Raw genomic sequence first — 19,564 nt, forward strand, 5'->3', positions numbered from 1 at the left:
TTTAAAATTCAAAACAAAATTTAGTGTTTTAAACTTTCCAGGAGATACCAATTTCTGTTCAGTGGGAACCTAAATTTTTATATGTCCTTATATTCATGTGGCTATATTTGCTTTTTCCTCAGCCCAAAGACGAACTACTTTTATTTTACTTTTAATTGCTTATTTAAAAGCAATAAAACATAGTAGTTTCCCCTTATTTTTGATTTTGCTTTTCTATAGTTTCAATTATCTGCAGTCAACCAGTCTGAAAATATGACTAATGGCTAATTCCAGAAATAAGTAATTAAGTTTTTTTTTCTTGGTACTGGGGACTGAACCCAGGACTGCACATGCTCTGCCACTCATAAGCTGTAAACTGCATGCCCTTCCGAGTAGCATGATGAAATCTCTTGTCATGTCTCTTGGAGCATGAGTCATCTCTTTGTCCAGTATATCCATATTGCATGTGCTTTTCACCTGTTAGTCACTTACCAGCCCTCTCATTTGTCAGATAAACTGTCGAAGTTCTTCACATAACCCTTACTTTACTTAATAATGACTGCAAGAGTGATAGTGATGCAAAGGAGGCACCAGCCATAAAAAAAAGAAGGACAGAAGAATTATTGTACTATATGGCAGTGCTGCAAGGCTTAGGACATTTAGATGTAGGATTCAGTGCTGTCTGTGGTTTTAGTTTCCACTGGGGTCTTGGAGCATATCTCCTGTGGATAAGAAAGGATCACTGTATTAGATATATTGAAGCTAATTAGCTAATACCGAAACAAGTTCAATGTGAACTACTAATTGGGAATTTGTTAGAGCAGGGTTAAAATTACTTTTGCATAGTAGTGTTCATTTCAGAGTAACATGTAGTGCAAAAAATAGAAAAGGAACATTTAGATACCAAATAAAAACATTTGCAATCCTAGTTGAATACTTTCTACATAGAAAGATATTGCAGTTATATTTTCTCTTGAAAAAGATCTGACTAAAACTTTATTTACACTGACTTTCATTAACTAGTTTGCTTTAGATATATTTTATTATAAAGCACTATTTGATCTTCATGTTGGCCTTTTTTTTTTTTTTTTTTTTTTTTGTTATTTAACTTGTTAATATTAGGTCAGACTTTGAAAATGACCCACTCCTAAATAAGTGGATTTAAATTAAGGTTTGTTGGGTCATATTATAATAGTATAATACATACTTTTATTTCAGCTTATTGCTGTGTATTCTTTTAAGAAAATTTAGCATGCTATAGATTCGATGTTTTGAACTGAGTTATATTCTTTATATAGTGTTTTGCCTTCATGTAAAATATTTACATTTATAAATGGGAGTTTAATCTCAAACACAAAAACAATTCCATTCTGATAAGTTAAGAGGAAATTTCTTCTTATGTCAAGTTTCCATAATAAAAAATAATGAGAGCTGGGTACAGTTGTACATGCCTGTAATCCCAGTGGGTTGGGAGGCTGAGGCAAGAGTATTGCAAGTTTGAGGCCAGTCTCAGCAACTTAGCAAATACAAAATGAAAAAGGGCTGGGGATGCAGCTCAGTGGTTAAGTAACCCTGGGTTCAGTCCCCAGTACCTCCCCTCAAAAAATTACTATGAAGCCCCTTTTTTTTTTTTTTTTTTTTTTTTGTGGTACTGGGGATTGAACTCAGGGCCTTGTGCTTGCGAGGCAAGCACTCTACCAGCTGAGCTATCTCCCCAGCCCAAAGCCTCATATTTTGATATACTTTATTCTCTTTTCTTCTGTTAGACAAAGAGTGTACACAAAGTACATAGGGGTGAGCAGGTGCTCCTGTCTAGGACAGCAGTGTCTTAAACTATATTTTGAGTTGCAGTGTCCCCAAGCAATCAGACACCTTTTTGGGTAATCAGTTATAGTGACTTATTGTTATAACAAATAGAAGTGATTGTCATAGTACTAGGACAAACCTCAAGATTACAGAAGGCATCCCCAGGAGAGGCTGTAGTTGGTTGTTACCTGTTAACAAGAAAATGTTCAGTAAAATTTGGGTTTCTAGATTATGAAGACCTTTCGTAAAAATTGGAGGCAGAGAAAATAAATGTTGGTGAACTTGATGCTTTTTAACTGAACTGGAAATGCTTCTCTTTTATAGTCTCTTCTTGTGACAGTGAGGACAGCCCATGTGATTTTACGGTGAGTAGAAATTTGGGAGAGATGATAGAGGTCTACTCATTTGGTTAGCTTTAAGTTGTAATAGAGGTAGGATACATCAAAATGTGACCAAATTATAATGTTCTTAAGCTGAATTCAGTTGGTGAACTTCAGGTGCTTTCCCCTTTTCCTGTTTGTGTATTACAGGTATGTGATCCACCTGTGGGACCTCAACCATGAAGGGACCTGGGAAGGAAAGGGAACCTACGTCTATTACACCGATTTTGTCATGGAGCTCGCACTCCTGTCCCTGGACCTCATGCACCACATTCACATGTTGGTAAGCTCCCTGGTGAAGAGCTCTGACTGAAGGCCTGAACTTTCAGAATCAGAAACCAGGTCTGCTTATTAAAAAATGAAATATTTGGAATGAGGTATGATGAACCACTTAAAAGTGAATATAGCCATGCACTCTCCTCTTTTTGCCATTGAGTGTAAAGCAGTGTTGTGGAATTACTTTGGCTTGGGCCTGGCACAGGAGATGATCGCTGTCCTAGGAGACTTAGTTAACTCTGCTGACCAAGTCAATAAATCATTCTTTTAGAATGAAATTAAAGGGGATGCCTCTCCCTATAATTTCTGTGGCTTCTCCTATTTAGCAGTTACTTTGTAGATGGCATTGGGAATTTCTGCTGTTTGCTAACTTCATGAATTCATAAATTTTGTATCTTTGTTAAAAACAAAGTCCTTATACTTAATTCCTTACTTAATTCTTGATTTGGTGAGAAAAAATTGTAATGCTGTAAATCTGCTTCATTAGTAGGCATTTCAGTGAGCTAATAATGGTAAGACTCAACCTAGTTGATGGGCAATTTATAAGACTGTCAAAGCAACATTTAAAAATTATTGGGTGCAATGGTGCACACCTGTAATCCCAGTGACTTGGGAGGTTGAGAGAAGAGAATTGCAAGCTTGAGGCTAATCTGGACAAATTAGTGAGACCTGTCTCAAGATAAAAAATTTAAAGGACTGGGGATATAGCTCAGTGGTTTAAAAAAAAAAATTATTGGGTTACATGTAGCACCTTTCTAACTCTACATTTTGAAAGTAACTTTGAGAACATATTTTTTTAAAAAAATTAATTCTTTTGTCTAAAAACTTTCTTTCCCAAACCACACCAAAAAAGTGTGAAAATTCCCAGATACAACTGTTAACATTTTGTTGTATTTAACTTTGTGTATGTTACTTTATATATTCAAGTATGTGTATTCATAAATTGAGATCCTATTTTTTGTTTGTTTTTTGGTACCAGGGATTATTTCATATTTTTTGTTTGAGAAAAGGCCTAAGTTGCTTAGGACCTTGCTAAGTTGTTGAGACTGGCCTCGAACTTGTGATCCTCCTTGTGCCTCAGTCTCCCATGTGACTGAGATGATAGGCATGAGCCACCATGCCCAGCTGACTGATCCTGTTCTGTTCCTAGTTTTATCAATGGGATGGTTGTGCTGGGATGGAGCCCAGGGTCTGATGCATGCTAGGCAAGCACTGTGTCACTGAGAGAGTTTAGTTTTGGTAAACTGATATATTATGCATGTTTTCCTGTGCCGGGAACAATCATTCTAAACCATTTTAATACCTTCAGGATAAAATTTCATCATATAGGTTTATCAATTTTAATCATCCAAACTCCATAATGGGCTATTTAGATTGTTTTTGTTGTTTGCTATTTTACAACCTTGCATAATTTTTAAAAAATCACATATATTAGTTTCTTCAAGGTATATCCTGTTTTTTTTTTTTTTGTCAACAAATGTTATTTTACCAAGTAATTGATGTTTCAAACTATTATTATGTAATTGTTTATTATAATAAACAAAGTTAGTGACTATATAATATTGCATTGTATGAACTTACAGCCTAACTGTTCCCCTGCTGGGCATTTTGTCCATTTTCACATTTTTAAAATACTTTTATGGATAGACATCTTTTTGCATAAAGCTTTTAAGTTTCTGATTAGTTGCTCAGAAAAGATTGCTGGCAGAAGGGCATGTACGTTGTTTAGGGTAACGAAATAGATACATGCAATAACTTCCTGAAAGGTTGTTCCAGTTCACCTTCACTAATCATTGAGGGTTTCTGTTGCACACTGCACCTTCATCAATAGCAACTTCTTGTGCTTTTTTTTTTTTTTTTTTTGCGGTGCTGGGGATTGAACCCAGCGCCTTGTGCTTGACAGGCAAGCACTCTATGAACTGAGCTATATCTCCAACCCTTCATGTGCATTTTTATTGTGCATTTTATTGTTCCCTCTCTGTTTAAGTTATTTGGCAACATCTGGTTATCCATGGCCAGCCTGGTCATCTTTATGCAACTGCGTTACCTGTTTCATGAGGTACAGCGTCGAATCCGTCGGCACAAGAACTATTTGCGTGTGGTTGGAAACATGGAAGCCAGGTAAGTAAGTGCAAATTGATGTTGTCCAAGTCTGCTCATTTTAGCTCTGTAAGAATAATAAGTCCTAGACTGTCGGAACTTGCTGTTATAAACTGCTTACTGAATGATGCAGAGTGTTAGGCTCTGGAGTCAGACTGCCTTCATGTGGGTCCCACTTAGCTCCTGGGTGATTTGGGGCAGTTTACTAACTCCCTGTGCCCCAGATACTTCATCCCTAAGATAGAGGATAGCAGAATTTTCTTTCTAGAGTTGTTAGGAGGATTCCATGAGATATTAGGTTCATATTATTACATCATTATTTTATTGTCATCGGTATTAAATGGAAGCTTCTCTGCCCTCTTTATTTTGTGAAGGTGGGTTTACACACACACCCTCACACACATTGAAGAAATTACTCCTAGCCTGAGTTTAAAAAAAGTATGAAGGTACAAGACTAATAATGGTCATCCTTTTTGTTTCTGAGGAATAGTTTGGGTCTCTGGGCTCTTATTTCTCTCATTTGCCCAGGAATGTGTCCTGAAGGGATCATTAACAAGAGCCGTTATTAGAACAACTACTCTTTGAAGGCCTGTGAGGATGAACCAGTTTTTTTTTTTTACTGATCCTCTGTAATTGTGCCATTGTAAAGATGAAGTCTGCAAAGTGCTGTACACTGTTGTGTGTGTGTGAACCTGACAGCAGTTCCCATAGGGTCTCTTTCGTTCTTATAGGTTTGCAGTTGCAACTCCAGAGGAACTTGCTGTCAACAATGACGACTGTGCAATCTGCTGGGACTCCATGCAGGCTGCAAGGAAACTGCCCTGCGGACATCTTTTCCACAAGTAGGGGCTTCATTAAGGGGCTCTTGGTATTGGTGTTATGCCCAGGACTTGAGGATGCTTTTTGTCCCTGGGCTCAAGGATAATCCCAGCAGAGAAGCAGGGATATTACCTCACACTGGCCATGTGGCTGATACTGATGTTATATGGAGTCTTTGGGGGTCATTTGTCTCTCAGCCTCTTCCTTGTGTCCCCTACAACTGTACTTCACCCATATTTTGCCATCTTAATTTCTAGATAGTTTAATATCTTCATATATTTTTTGCTGTGTAAGCTCTGGGTTAGAAGAAGTATACCTGTAAGATAAAGAAGAAAAGATTGGGCAAGGGGAGCCTTGTTTTCAAACAGCTTCTTTCTTTCTTTTTTTTTTTTTTTTTCCCAAATGGGGTACATCTTGTTTCTCTGTTTGTACATGAAGTAGAGGCATACCATTTGTGTAATCATACATTTACATAGGGTAATAGTTTTTGATTCATTCTGTTATTTATTTCCTCCCCCCCTACCGCTCCCACCCCTCTTTTCCCTCTATACAGTCCCTCCTTCCTCCATTCTTGCCTCCCTCCCACCCCGCATTATGTATCATCATCCACTTACCAGCGAGATCATTCATCCTTGGTTTTTTTGAGATTGGCTTATCTCACTTAGCTTGATTATTCTCCAGTTTCATCCATTTGTCTGCAAATGCCTTGATTTTATTCTTCTTTATGGCTGAGTAATATTCCATTGTATATATACACCACAGTTACATTATCCATTGATCAATTGAAGGGCATCTAGGTTGGTTCCACAATCTAGCTATTGTGCATTGAGCAGCTCTGAACATTGATGTGGCTGCATCACTGTAATGTGCTGATTTTAAGTCCTTTGGGTATAGGCCAAGGAGTGGGGTAGCTGGGTCAAATGGTGGTTCCATTCCAAGTTTTCTAAGGAATCTCCACACTCCTTTCCAGAGTGCTGCACTAATTTGCACCCCCACCAGCAATGTATGAGTGTACCTTTTTCCCCACATCCTCGCCAACACCTACTGTTGCTTGTATTCTTGATAATCGCCATTCTAATTGGGGTGAGATGGAATCTTAAGGTAGTTTTGATTTGCATTTCTCTTATTACTAGAGATGTTGAACATTTTTTCATATATCTGTTGATTGCTTGTAGATCTTCTGTGAAGTGTCTGTTCATTTTCTTAACCCATTTGTTGATTGGGTTATTTGTATTCTTGGTGTAGAGTTTTTTTGAGTTCTGTATATATTCTGGAAATTAGTGCTCTATCTGAAGTATGAGTAGCAAAGATTTTCTCCCACTCTGTAGGCTTTCTCTTCACATTGCTGATAGTTTCCTTTGCTGAGAGAAAGCTTTTTAGTTTGAATCTATCCCAGTTATTGATTCTTGCTTTTATTTCTTATGTTTTGGGAGTTCTGTTAAGGAAGTCTGATCCTAAGCTGACATGTTGAAGATTTGGACCTACTTTTTCTTCTATAAGGTGCAGGATCTCTGGTCTGATTCCAAGGTCCTTGATCCAGTTTGAATTGAGTTTTGTGCAGGGTGAGAGATAGGGGTTTAGTTTCATTCTGCTGCATATGGATTTCCAGTTTTCCCAGCACCATTTGTTGAAGAGGCTATCTTTCTCCATTGCATATTTTTGGCACCTTTGTCTAGTATGAGAAAATTGTATTTATTTGAGTTTGTGTCTGTGTCTTCTATTCTGTACCATTGATCTACCTGTCTATTTTGGTACCAATACCATGCCGTTTTTGTTACTATTGCTTTGTAGTATAGTTGAAGTTCTGGTATTGTGATACCCCCTGCTTCACTCTTCCTGCTAAGGATTGCTTTAGCTATTCTGGGTCTCTTATTCTTCCAAATGAATTTCATGATTGCTTGCTCTATTTCTGTGAGGTATGTAATTGGGATTTTAATTGGAATTGCATTGAATCTGTATAGCACTTTTGGTAGTATGGCCATTTTGACAATATTAATTCTGCCTATCCAAGAACATGGGAGATCTTTCCATCTTCTAAGGTTTTCTTTAATTTCTTTCTTTAGTGTTCTATAGTTTTCATTGTAGAAGTCTTTCATCTCTTTTGTTAGGTTGATTCCCAAGTATTTTACTTTTTTTCAAGGCTATTGTGAATGGGGTAGTTTTCCTAACTTCTCTTTCTGAGGATTCATCACTTATGTATAAAAATGCATTAGATTTATAAGCATTGATCTTATATCCTGCTACTTTACTGAATTCACTTATGAGTTCTAAAAGTTTTCTGGTGGAATTTCCCGGTTCCTCTAAATATATAATCATGTCATCAGCAAATAGGGATAGTCTGAGTTCTTCTTTTCCTATTCATATCCCTTTAATTTCCTTGGTCTGTCTAATTGCTCTGATAATAAAACTCTTGAAATAGAGTTTCAAGGACAATGTTGAATAGAAGTGGTGAAAGAGGGCATCCCTGCCTTGTTCCAGTTTTTAGAGGGAATGCTTTCAGTTTTTCACCATTTAGAATAATATTGGCCATGGGCTTAGCATAGATGACCTTTAAAATGTTAAGGAATGTTCCCACTATCCCTATTTTTTCTAGTGTTTTGAGCATGAAGGGGTGCTATGTTTTATCAAATGCTTTTTCTGCATCTATCGAAATAATCATGTGATTCAAGACTTTAAGTCTGTTGATATGGTGAATTACATTTATTGATTTCCTGATGTTGAACCAACCTTGCATCCCTGGGATAAAACCCACTTGATCATGGTGCACTGTCTTTTTAGTATATTTTTGTATGTGATTTCAGCTTATTTCTTAACTGAGGGGAAAGAGTATATATTTTTATATTTTGCATATGTCCTAAAGTAGCATAAAATGCACCCCAGAGAAATGAGCTGAGATGGGGACCAGACCAGGACCACTAATGACCTGCAGAACTGTGACTGTTAGTGAGGGTTGCAAAATAGGCTCTTCTGTAAACCTGCGAGATTGAAATAGATCTGTTACTCACTTTTAGAGATCTCTAGCAGGGCTTTGTCGATGGATTTGCTGCTTTGATATTGGTAGTGGGTCTTGAGGTATCTTTAGGCCCTTTACAATCAGTTTTGCATATTGAGAAATTTTTTGTCTCTTTTTTTCAGAGTGCTTTAAATTTTTTAAATTTTTTTAATTTGTTTTAATTAGTTATGTATGACAGTAGAATGCACTTTGATACATCATATATGATAGAGTATAATTTCTCATTCTTCTGGTTATACATGATGTAGAATCTTACCAATCATATAGTTATATAAGTACATAGGGTAATAATGTCTGATTCATTCTACTATCCTTCCTATCCCCATACCCATTCCCCTCTCTTTAATCCCCTCTACCTAATCTAAAGTATCTCTGTTCTTCCCTAGCTCCCCCCTACCACTGTGAGTTAGCATCCATATGTCAGAAAAAACATTCAGCTTTTGGTTTTTTGGGATTGACTTATTTCACTTAGCATAATATTCTCCAGCTCCATCCATTTACCAGCAAATGCCATTATTTTATTTTTCTTAAAGACTGAGTAATATTTCATGGTATACATTTTTTTAAATCCATTGATCTGTGGAAGGGCACCTAGGTTGGTTCCATAGTGTAGCTATTGTGAATTGAGCTGCTGTTAACATTGATGTGGCTCAATCACTGTAATATGCTGATTCTAAGTCCTTTGGGTATAAACCAAGAAGTAGGATAACTGGGTCAAATGGTGGTTCCATTCCAAGTTTTCTGAGGAATTGCCATACTGCTTTCTAGAGTGGTTCCATCATTATGCATTCCCACGAGCAATGTACCTTTTTCCCCACATGCTTGCCAACATTTATTGTTGTTTGTATCCTTGATAATTGCCATTCTGACTGGAGTGAGATGAAATCTTAGAGTAGTTTTGATTTGCATTTTTCTAATCACTAAAGATATTGTACATTTTTTCTTAAATTATTTGTTGATCAATTGTATTTCTTCTGTGAAGTATCTGTTCAGTTCTTTGACCCATTTATTGATTGGGTTTTTTTGTGTGTGTGAAGTTTTTTGAGTTCTTTATGTATCATGGAGATTAATGCTCTATATGAGGTGCATGTGGTAAAGATTTTCTCCCATTCTGTAGGCTTTCTTCACATTATTGATTGTTTCCTTTGCTGAGAAGAAGCTTTTTAGTTTGAATCAATCCCATTTATTGATTTTTTTTTTTTTTTTTTTTTTTTTTTTTTGTGGTGCTGGGGATCAAACCCAGGGCCCTGTGCTTGTAAGGCAAGCACTTTGCCAACTGAGCTATCTCCCCAGCCCCAGCCATTTATTGATTCTTGATTTTACTTCTTGCGCTTTGGGAGTTTTGTTAAAGGAAGTCAGATCCTAAGCTGACATGGTGAAGATTTGGGCCTACTTTCTTCTGTTAGGCACAGGGTCTCTGGTCTAATGCATAAGTCTTTGATCCACTTTGAGTTGAGTTTCATGAAGGGTGAGGGATAGGAGTTTAATTTCATTTTCTTACATGTGGGTCTTTGGTCCACTTTGAGTTGAATTTCATGCAGGGTGAGGATAGGGGTTTAATTTTATTTCATTACATGTGGATTTCCAATTTTCCCAGCATCACTTATTGAACAGACTGTCTTCTCCAATGTATATTATTAGCACCTTTGTCTAGTATGAGATAACCGTATTTATGTGGGTTTGTCTCTGTGTCTTCTATTTTGTACCATTGGTTTACGTGTCTGTTTTGGTGCCATTTTTGTTACTATGGCTCTGTAGTATAGTTTAAGGTCTGGTATTGTGATGCCTCCTGCTTCACTTTAGTAAGAATTATTATGGCTATTCTGGGTTTTTTATTTTTCCAAATGAATTTCATGATTGCTTTTTCTAGTTCCGTGAAGAATGTCGTAGGGATTTTAATTGGAATTACATTGACTCTGTATAGCGCTTTGGGTAGTATGGTTATTTTGACAATATTAATTCTGCCTATCCAGGAGTATGGGAGGTTTTTCCATCTTCTTAGGTCTTCTTCAATTTCTTTATTCAGTATTCTGTAGTTTTCTTTGTAGAGGTCTTTTACCTCTTTTGTTAGATTGATTTCCATATTATTATTTTTTTTAAACTAATGTGAATGGGGTTGTTTTCCTAATTTCTCTTTCAGTAAATTTGTCACTGATGTGTAGGAACATGTTTGATTTATGGGTATTGATTTTATCACCTGCTACTTTGCTGAATTCACTTATGAGTTTTAGAAGTTTTCCGGTGGAATTTTTTGGATCCTCTAAATATAGAATCATGTCATTGACAAACAGTGATAGTTTGAGTTCTTCTTTTTCTGGTCTTATCCTTTAATTTTTTTTTTTATCTGTCTAATTGCTCTGGCTAGAGTTTCAAGGATGATGTTGAATGAAAGTGGTGAAAGAGGGGCATCCCTGTCTTGTTCCAGTTTTTAGAGGGAATGCTTTCAGTTTTTCTCCATTTAGAATGTTGTTGGCCTTGGGCTTAGTATAGATGTCTTTGCAGTGTTGAGCTATGTTCCTACTATCCCTATTTTTTCTAGTGCTTTGAGCGTGAAGGCGTGCTGTATTTTATGAAATGCTTTTTCTGAATCTATTGAAATGATCATGATTCTTAACTTTAAGTCTATTAATGTGATGAAGTACATTTATTGATTTCCAGATGTTGAACCAACCTTACATCCCTGGGATGAACCACACTTGATTATGGTGCACTATCTTTTTATTATGTTTTTGTATGTGATTTGCCAGTATTTTGTTAAGGATTTTTGCATCTGTGTTCATCAGGGATACTGGTCTGGACTTTTCTTTCCTCCATATGTCTTTGTCTGGTTTTGGTGTCAGAGTGATACTTGCTTCATAGAATGAGTTTGGAAGGGTTCCCTCCTTTTCTATTTCCTGGAATACTTTGAGGAGTATTGGTATTAGTTTTTTTTTTTGAAGGTCTTTTAGAACTTGATTGAGACCCAGGGTTTTCTTGTTTTGTAGGCTTTTGATGGCTTCTTCTATTTCATTGCTTGAAGTTGAGCTGTTTAAATTGTGTATGTCCTCCTGATTCAGTTTGGGTAGTTTATGTGTCTAGAAATTTGTCGATGTCTTCAAGGTTTTCTATTTTATGGAGTATAAATTTTCAAAATAGTTTCTAATTATCTTCTGTGTTTCAGATGTGTCTGTTGTGATATTTCCTTTTTCATCATGTATTTTAGTAATTTGAGTTTTCTTTTTTCATTAGTATGGCTAGGGTTTATCAGTGTTATTTATTTTTTCAAAGAACCAACTTTTTGCTTTGTTAATTTTTTCATTTGTTTGTTTCAATTTCATTGATTTTAGCTCTGATTTTGATTATTCCCTGTCTTCTACTACTTTTTTTTTGTTTTTTGTTTTGGATGCTGGGGATCAAACCCAGGGCCTTGTGCTTACAAGGCAAGCACTCTACCGACTTAGCTATCTCCCTGGCCTTCTGCTGCTTTTGGTATTGATTTTTTCTTCTTTTTTAGGACTCTTGAGTTGTAATGTTAGGTCTTTTGTTGACTTTTAATTCTTTAAATGCCTTCATGGTGTGCCAGAGATTTTGATATGTTATATCATTATTCTCATTTACCTCTAAGTATTTTTTTATTTCATCTCTGATTTCTTCTGTTGTTCATTCATCATTCAGTAGTGTATTTTTTAGTCTGGTAGCTTCTATTTATTCTATCACTGATTTCTAGTTTTATTCCATTGGATAGGAAGCAGGGTATTATCTCTACTTTTTTTTATTTGCTAAGTGTTGCTTTATGGCATACGATATGGTCTACTTTAGAGAAGGATCCATATGCTGCTGAGAAGAAAGTGTATTCACTCATTGATGGATGAAATATTCTGTATATGTCTGTGGAGTCTAGATTATTGATTGTATTATTTAGATCTAGAGTTTCTTTGTTTAGTTTGTTTGGGAGATCTATCCAGTAGTGTGTTAGGTTGCCCAGTGTTATTGTGTTGTGGTCTGTTTGATTCTTGAAGTTGAGAAGGGTTTGTTTGATGTGTGTAGATGCTCCATTGCTTGGGGCATAAATATTTATGGTTGTTATGTTATGTTGATGTATAATTCCCTTAAGCAGTATGAAATATCCTCCTTTGTCCCTTCTGATTGAAATTTTTGATCTTTAATCTTCCTTGTTTTCTATTTTCAAGTAGTTTTTATGTTCCTTTTTAATAGTAGTAGAGCTTTGGAACTGGAGTACCCTACTCAATAAGTGTAGTGACCAGCTTTTTATGTACTGGGTATTGTGTTGGTCTCTGGGATAAAATGAAGTGACAGATATGGTCTTTGTTTTTGTTAGCTTGCAGTCTAATGGAGCAGACAATCATGGATTAATTAACTGGATATAGTTGTGAATATATAAATTGACACATGTGCTCTGTGGAAAAGGAACATGGTTCTTTGGAGCTAGTAATAAAGGAATCTGACTCAAACCAGGAGGGCTAACTTTTGAGGATGAGCAGCAGTCAAGTCTGGGAATTGGATTCGGTGGGAGAGACGTGAGTCAGAGAGCATCTCTAACAGTAGAGAAGGTGGTGTGTTGAAGGAACTCAGAGAACCTGGCACCTGGAACTCAGAGTGAAAGAGGGAGGAGAATTCACTGAGGCAAGAGAAGCAGGGAATGGTGGGGCATTGGAAGTGGGGGGCAGATGCCATTGAATACTTTAACTGGGGGTGGTGCATGAGATGTGCAGCCTGAAGAGGTCAGGGACAAGTTCAGGATTGCTGCGGTGGTTCAGGGTACATCGCGAGCTTGAACTCAGTGTGAGAAGTGCAGTCGGAGTACTGAGGACCCATCTGAGAAGGATCAGGAGGACACAGGCTAGATGGGCTGTCAGGGAGAGAGAAAGAAAGGGGTCAAGATTCTCTTAGTTTTGCAACTTGTGCAGTTACCATAGAGTTACTGAATAGTTGGCTTCATTGAGGTTGGAAAGACCTGAGAATTTGCACATATTTCTCAGAAACTTTATAGTTCCAAAGGAGCTCTGAAACTGGTAGTGAAGAGTGAGAGTGTATTTAAGCCCAGAAGAAATTTTTTGTTGGGTTTTTGAGAACAGGTCTTACCTGTGTTGCCCAAGCTGACTTTGAACTCCTGGGTTCAAATGATCCTCCAGCTTCAACCTCCTGAGCAGCTGGGACTACAGCTGCTTTGATGGAGGTACAGTTCAGATAACATGCAGTCGGCCATTTTTGGGTGTTCATTTCAGTGCTATTCAGTGCATTCATGGTATTGTGCCACCACCTCTTCTAAGTTCAGAACTTCTCATCACCTCAGAATAACACCCATACTCCCAGGGTAACCATCCCCTGTCCTTCCCTTCCTGTCCCCTGACTGCCGATCACCAGTCTGCTTTCTGTCCTCATAGATTTTCCTCTTGTGGACATTTCATATAAAGTGTAGTATGTTGCCTTTAGTAACTGACTTCTTTCCCTTAGCATAACACTTTTGAGGTCACTAAAGTTGTAGCAATACTTCATCCCTTTTTATGGTTAGCTTTAAATAATTCTGTAATAAACAATTGCCACTGATGGTTTCTTTCCACCATTTGGCCATTTTGTGAATAATGCTACAATGAACATTTGAGAACCTGTTTTCAACTCTTTCTGGTATATACCTAGAGTGAAATTGCTGGGTCACATTGTAATCCTACGCTTACCTTCTTGAAAAGCTGCCAAGCTGTTCTCCACAGCAGCTACACCTATTTATATTTTCCCCACCTATGTATGGGGGTTCCTGTTTTTCACATTCTCACCAATGCTTGTTATTTCTCTAATTATAACCATCCTAATGGATGTGAAGTGATACCTCATCGTGATAGGTTTTGTTCTGTTTTTTAGTGATTATTATTGTAATTTTTGTGGCAAAATATATAACAAAATTTATCATTTTAACTATTTTATGTGTATAGTTCAGTGGCGCTAAGTGCAATCTTATTATCATACAAAACTTCACTAACCATCCATCTCCAAAACTTTCTCGTCTTCCCAAATTGAAACTATGTACCTGCCCCCCTGCCCTTGTGAGTCATCATTCTGTTTTCTCTGTCAAATTAACTACACTAGGTACGTCTGTCAGCTTTGGGTTTATTTTGTTCTTTTTTGTTTCCATTAGATTATTGATTTGAGAGCTTTTTTTTTTTTTTAAGCATTTTTAGCTATTGAATTAATATTGAGCATTGTTTTCACTATATCTCAAAAGTTTTAGAATGTTCCATTTTTGTTTTCATTCGTCTCAAAGTATTTTCTAAGTAATTTCTTATTTGACCCAAGAAGGTCATTGGTTGACCCAGGAAACAATGGTGGTTTAAAATTAGAATTTAATTGTAAAACACTTTGCTGCCTTTGGTTGAATGACAAACTACTGTTGGGACACCCTCGTGGCCTTCATTGAGTGGGAGAAGGATGGTGGGATGACAGACTTAGGCAAATTCATTTTAATTTTAATTTGTGATAAAACTACTGCCTACATTCCAGCAGAAATAGTCAGATAATTTGTTGCTTGTAAAAGATATTTTTTGGTGGATTTCAGAGTCCAATGAATATTTAATTACATCGAAGTATCATATATAGAATGAGAAGGAATAGTTCTTCAGTGGAGTAGTATTATAGTTATGATGAAAAATATGTTTTCTCTGGGGATCATCACATTATAGTAAGGCTTATCCTTTGTAATTTTGTGTATATATAACAGATATTTTTGAGAAAAAAGCATTTTTGTTCAATGTCTATTTGAGCTTTTAGAGAACAAATTCTATAAAACAGGAAGGGACTGAAGAGCACTTCATCTGACCTTCTCATTTCTCACTGGAGAGGACTAGTCTAGAGAGGTTGAAAGGTTTGCCTGGGTCACACCAAAGGGAGTGGCTGAGCTGGGACCAGATCTTACATTTCCTACTTCATATTCTAGTATCTTTCTTTTTAATGGGCACTATAAGATTTTATTGAGTATTTGCTATAATTAGGGCATTATCATCTCCTGAGAGAGGGAGAAAGAAGCTTTCAGGCTTTCTGGAAAAGCAGAATGTGAAGAGGAGAGGACAGGGACAGAGGTGCTAAATGCAAGGATGTGGCTACAGATGAGCTGGGGAGGAGGATGAGCAAGGAAAAGACCTGAGAGGTGGTCTTGATGCTAATGAAGTTGGATGGGTGGTCTCAGCAAGTCAGGTCCTATCACAAGTGATCTGGAAGAAGAGGAGCTTTAGTGAGTGAGTGAGTGAGATCCCCAAAGTCAAGATTTTGAAAACAGGGCCAAGGTTATGACCACATTGGTGAATAGCCAAAGCAGAGTGAAAGAAAAAATGACAAGCAGATGACTCAAGGACTTAAGAGGCCAGGATGTTGGACTTCAACAACATGGATTGTGAAGCAACTAAATTGAGTTGGAAAGGAAGATGGCAGACCATGTTGTGAAGATTCATTGAAGAGGGGTCAACACCAGGAACTTGGTAGGTAGAGCTTAGAATATGGTAAAGAATTAATGTCCACAGCAGGATATGCTAGAGATGTAATAGCGAAGTAGGGCAAAGAGTAGTGTCCACAAATGTTTTTCAACTTTTAGATTATGCTAATGATAGAGAATAAAATTGAAATGCATTTGATAATTCAAAGTACTTCTGGGGAATTCTCACAAAATATGGTAGGGGAAAAACTGAGGGTTTACCTGTCTTATTTTGTACTTTTTGGTAGTTCCTGTCTTCGTTCCTGGCTAGAACAAGATACCTCCTGTCCAACATGCAGAATGTCTCTTAATATTGCTGACAATAATCGTGCCAGAGAAGACCATCAAGGAGAGAACTTGGATGAGAATTTGGTTCCTGTAGCAGCCACTGAAGGCAGACCTCGCTTAAACCAACACAATCACTTCTTTCACTTTGATGGTTAGTTGGTTTCAATCTCTACGCTCGTAGGGTTTTTTCCCCTTGGGGATGCTATTTGAATTCAAAATTGCTCTGTACAGATCAGTTTAATATACTCTTTCAATTTAATTGAAAGTGTTGAGGATGGATGGATGGAGAGAGAAAACTAAATAATTTTTCTGTGCCAAGCATTTTGCTAGATTCTGTGTCATCCTTGGTGGGGTAGAAGTGGGGGGGAGGTAGCAAGATTGAACCAACCACGCTTTCAAGGAACCCACTTACTTAGCCAGTTCAGAAGTAAACCTTTGTTAACAATTTTTTTGCATTAGTATGTTCCTTAAGCATATAATGAAGGATCAGAGAGTAGATTTCCAGTGAGAACTGGAAGCAGAATCAGAGCTAGAACACTGTTACTTTAAAAAAAAAATAGGAACATTCTGCTTCCAACACTTGAAAAGAGTTGTAATAAAAACCAGGCTTAAAATTCTAAGGCAATGGCACTATGTCGGGGGCTCATCAAACATCCTTCCTTACTGATGTACATTGAGCTGTCATTGATTTCCATCAGCTATGAGACCACCTTCTGAGTTCACATTACTGATATTAATATAAAACAGACATCCCTGGGTTTGTGCTGGGGGTGATGGTCCTGTTGGGATCTGTGATTTGAATCTGCAAGGGTGGAGTATAGTGGGCATGGTGGCACATGGGTGCAATCCTTGAAAGGCTCAGGGAGAGTGGAATTGAGTCTCCAAGAGTAGATGATACTGGCTGGGCCTGGGTGCTGGAGGGGTTTCAAGGGCTGGTTTGGTCACTGTTAATTAAGGCCTCTACTAGATACAACTTCTAAGAAACTTCTAAAAAGCAGATCTTGGAGATGGATCCTGGCTCTGCAAGCCATTATTGTGAATGATTTTCCCTAAAAAAAAAAATAGCCAAAATTGATAGTCAACTTTGTCCCTGTTAATTATATGAAGTATCTGTTTTTATAATGAGTGCATTTTATTTGGCAAGACCTTGGAGATGTCTGTTTAAGTTGGTTTTGTATTCCGTGCCTCAGTACTGCTTTTGTGAAGGAATGAAGTTGCACCCTTACAAGTACAGCTTGCTGGGCTGGGGATATAGCCCAGTTGATAGAGTGCCTGCCCCGCAAGCACAAGACCCCTGGGTTCAATCCCCAGCACTGCAAAAAAAGGAAAGATCCAAGTACAACTTGCTAACGGAGTTGTTTCATAGCCATTGCTGGATGGTGTCATATCCTGGGCTCCCTTTCATTAGGGAAATAACAGAAATGGCGGCCTTCCTGTTGCTGTCAGTTCACAAGCCCTCTTAAATGAGATTATTAAGGAGAAAATGCAACATGAAGGTAATTGTGAAATGATGTCTTCAAATGGTTAGTATTTTGTAATACTAAATAATAATTAGTAAGTGTGGATATGGGGAAGAAGCTCGTCTGTTGTGGCAGCTGTACAGCTATGGAATCCTTCCTTGGATTCTAGGCCAAGAGATTGGATTGGGGGTTGAATGGTTCAAGGGCCACTGGAAAGCAGGAAAGATTAGTAAGTGGTTCTTAATCTGTCTGCCTATTTCACATCCTGGCCATTTTCATTAAACTTTGCGATCTTGGACACAAAGTAAAATGCTCTCATTAACTTCTAAGTGCCTTGGGCACCAAAGACCAAGTGGGTCTTTGATGAATAGAGTGAGAAGTGCAGTCTGAGGACTAAGTGAACTAATCCATGTGAAATGCTTGGCCCAGAAGCCCTGGTGTAGTCAGCCCTGAGTGAGTACCAGCTGTCACGGAGCGCTCACCTGGAGGAGACACCACTGGAAAAGACCCAGTGCTTTAAAACTTGTGTTGCACTCTGCTTTGTTTTAGGGTCCCGGATTGCAAGCTGGCTGCCCAGTTTTTCAGTGGAAGTAATGCACACCACCAACATTCTTGGCATCACGCAGGCGAGCAACTCTCAGCTGAATGCAATGGTAGGACTGCTAGCTGCTTTAAGAAGATAGCCGGTAATCGGGGGAGGGAAAAGCTTTGGAATGTTTTTGCAGAGTTTATAGAGACCTTGTTGATCTTATTCTGCTTTGTAGGAGAGCAAGATTCCCAGGGAATCTGTTTATTTATTTGGTACTAGGGATTGAACCAGGGGCATTTTGCCACTGAACTACATCCCCCGGTTCTTTTTTTTTTTGAGACAGGGTTCTTTTTTTTTTGAGACAGGGTCTCCATAAGTTGCTAGGACTAGGCTCGAACTTGCAATCCTCCTGCCTCAGCTTCCCAAGTTGTTGGGATTATAGGCACAATGAACCTTTTACTAAGAATGTGTGAGGCTTACCAACTATGTTTTTTGTACCCTGTCCCCCGACTCCCAAAATAAGTGTGTATGTACACATACACATGGATGTACATGTCTTTGATAATGAGGTGTACTGCTGGTTCAAGAAGATTGTTCAGATGCTTCACATTTCTTTGTATTTTCCAAAGCTGTGCATTTGTTTTAGAATGGTGGAGAAATGTGTGTCACTATTGTTGAAGTCTAGCATTCATTGTTAGAGTATGTGCAGGAGTCTAAAAATGCAAACCACCTTATGGCACTTGCCTAGCACGTGTGAAGCTCTGGGTTCAGTCCCCAGTACCAAAAAAAAAAAAAAAAAAAAGAAAATGCAAACCACCTTAGCCTGCTTGGATTAGGGTCTGAGCCCAGTACTTCAGAAAGTCACTGGTTCATTTGTTTATTAGTCTTAATTTCTTTACCAAAATAATGTGTACTAAAACCTGTCCTTGCAACAGGTTGTGCTGAGCATAGCACCTGCAGTGTCACCAAAGTCGACAGGTGTTCCACTTGCAAGAAGGGTAAATTCTAGTAGGGGAGATTATAAACACAAAAAAGTAAGATAATTGGTTGTAGTGATCAGTGCTCTGGAGACAGTAAGGCAGTCAGTGTTGTCAGTGGGTGAGTGAAGACTGTTTTGAAGGAGGCAATTGCCAAAGTTCTCTCTGAGGAGATAATACTTAAGTTGAGACATAAGGGACAAGATGGCAGCAGATCGGGGGAAGCAGGCAGTGGAAACAGTAGGCAAAGGTGAGGAGTGCGCATTAACTGAGAGATCACTGTGCTTAGAGTGGAGCAGTTAGGAGACTGAGGTTCTGATGAAAATTGAGATTGCAGAGCCAGGTCATGAGGCTTTTGTAGGCCACAGTTAAGTTTAGATATTTATGATGAAAACATTAGAAGGCTGTTCAGAGCTTTTTATGTAACCCCTTTCTTCCCCAGGACTGAGAAGATATTTAGCAGAAATGATTTAGCCTCAAG

At 37.9% G+C, this 19,564-nt stretch overlaps 1 protein-coding gene across 1 annotated transcript in view; it reads left to right on the forward strand.

Moving 5' to 3' along the window:
• The window catches only part of Amfr (autocrine motility factor receptor), a 50,183-nt gene that overhangs the window by 13,036 nt on the left and 17,583 nt on the right, over window positions 1-19,564 (forward strand). The window contains exons 5-10 of the mRNA XM_047529901.1: window positions 2,110-2,150; window positions 2,316-2,448; window positions 4,429-4,562; window positions 5,273-5,383; window positions 16,078-16,268; window positions 18,127-18,230. Coding sequence (XP_047385857.1) covers window positions 2,110-2,150; window positions 2,316-2,448; window positions 4,429-4,562; window positions 5,273-5,383; window positions 16,078-16,268; window positions 18,127-18,230 — 714 coding nt within the window. The remainder of the gene's footprint in view (window positions 1-2,109; window positions 2,151-2,315; window positions 2,449-4,428; window positions 4,563-5,272; window positions 5,384-16,077; window positions 16,269-18,126; window positions 18,231-19,564) is intronic.

Source organism: Sciurus carolinensis, chromosome 16 (assembly GCF_902686445.1).
Source record: "Sciurus carolinensis chromosome 16, mSciCar1.2, whole genome shotgun sequence".
Classification (NCBI taxonomy): domain Eukaryota; kingdom Metazoa; phylum Chordata; class Mammalia; order Rodentia; family Sciuridae; genus Sciurus; species Sciurus carolinensis.